Genomic DNA, 1,178 nt, shown 5'->3' on the forward strand with positions numbered 1-1,178 from the left:
CGATGCGAACAGATAGATATTCACTACAGAGCGATTCCCTGTATGAACAGCTGCTACTTTAAGGAAACCCATGCAGTGTGTAACCGGACGTCGACTGCGGACATATCAAAGCCTGTGAGAATCACTTGCAGCTATCGCTGTAATATTCTTTTGTTCTCAGTCTTTCTGCGGGCTCCGACCTCACGTAGACGATCGAGGACGCACGATGTCCTCAAGTGGGTCATCGAGTGCGCCAAGCGACAAGGAGCTGCCAAGCAGTGGGGCCAAGTCGTCGGGGTCGGGACACGCGAGGCCAGGTCACCAGGACGAACAGGGAGAGCGTCGGCCGGTGACCACGGCAGCGGCTTTGTCCCACGAAGGCGGGCACGACTCACCTACCGTGCAGGCAAGGATGTCCCGCGTCAACCTGGTCTGCTGCGCTCTGCTGGTTCTGCTGGTGCCGGGTTTGCTAGGATCGGCGCTAACACTGATCGCCCTGCCGAGCTGCCTTAACAGAAAGGAAGAGAGTGATGCTACGGGCACCGTCGCCGCGATTCCGTGCGTGCCCAAACCTACGGGGCATCAGGCACCCGCCACACCGGCAACAACCCCTGCAACCACCGCCTCTTCGTCCTCGACGCCTTCGTCCTCGACCCCTTCGTCCTCGACCCCTTCGTCCTCGACTCCTTCGTCCTCGACCCCTTCGTCCACGACCCCTTCGTCCGCCATCAATGCTGGCACCCGCGTTGCATCGGCACTTCTTGGTACGGACACAGCTGCCTGTTGGCAAAGGAGATATGTGGCTTAGATTCAACAGGCTTTAAATTACTATATTTAGGAAGCGCGCTGTGTATGTGCTGGTGCGTGTCCCTTTTATTAGCTTTATGCAGATAAAATACATACAGAAATTATGGAAATCCTACGCCCTGTGGGAATCGATGTTATGCGAAGTATTTCGCAGGCAGTTGGCTATCCGGGCATCGGTATATAGGAGTTTCTCAAAGAGTTGCAAGATGTACGAATATGTTTGTGTATAGCAAGCCATTGGTGTGTACGCAAGCCCCTGTCATGACGGAATGTGACGGCGACGGTATGGAGACAGTTTTGTTATTGTTCCAGCGAAGAAACGTTACAACCTGTTCCGTTACGACCTGGGACGATCCGAAAGGCGGCACAATGGCGCACTGCGTCATCGTGGC

General features: G+C 55.1%; 1 protein-coding gene across 1 annotated transcript; it reads left to right on the forward strand.

Annotated features, from left to right (window-relative positions):
* The first annotated feature begins 205 nt into the window (after window positions 1-205).
* On the forward strand, window positions 206-787 carry LOC125943585 (nuclear pore complex protein DDB_G0274915-like). The gene has a single exon (XM_049663033.1). The coding sequence runs from the start codon at window positions 206-208 to the stop codon at window positions 785-787; it is 582 nt and encodes a 193-aa protein (XP_049518990.1).
* Window positions 788-1,178: the final 391 nt, after the last annotated feature.

Source organism: Dermacentor silvarum, chromosome 2 (assembly GCF_013339745.2).
Source record: "Dermacentor silvarum isolate Dsil-2018 chromosome 2, BIME_Dsil_1.4, whole genome shotgun sequence".
Lineage (NCBI taxonomy): Eukaryota > Metazoa > Arthropoda > Arachnida > Ixodida > Ixodidae > Dermacentor > Dermacentor silvarum.

What these genes read in the sequence shown, in the direction of transcription:
- LOC125943585 (XM_049663033.1), top strand. Translation starts at nt 206, where the DNA reads ATGTCCTCAAGTGGGTCATCGAGTGCGCCAAGCGACAAGGAGCTGCCA.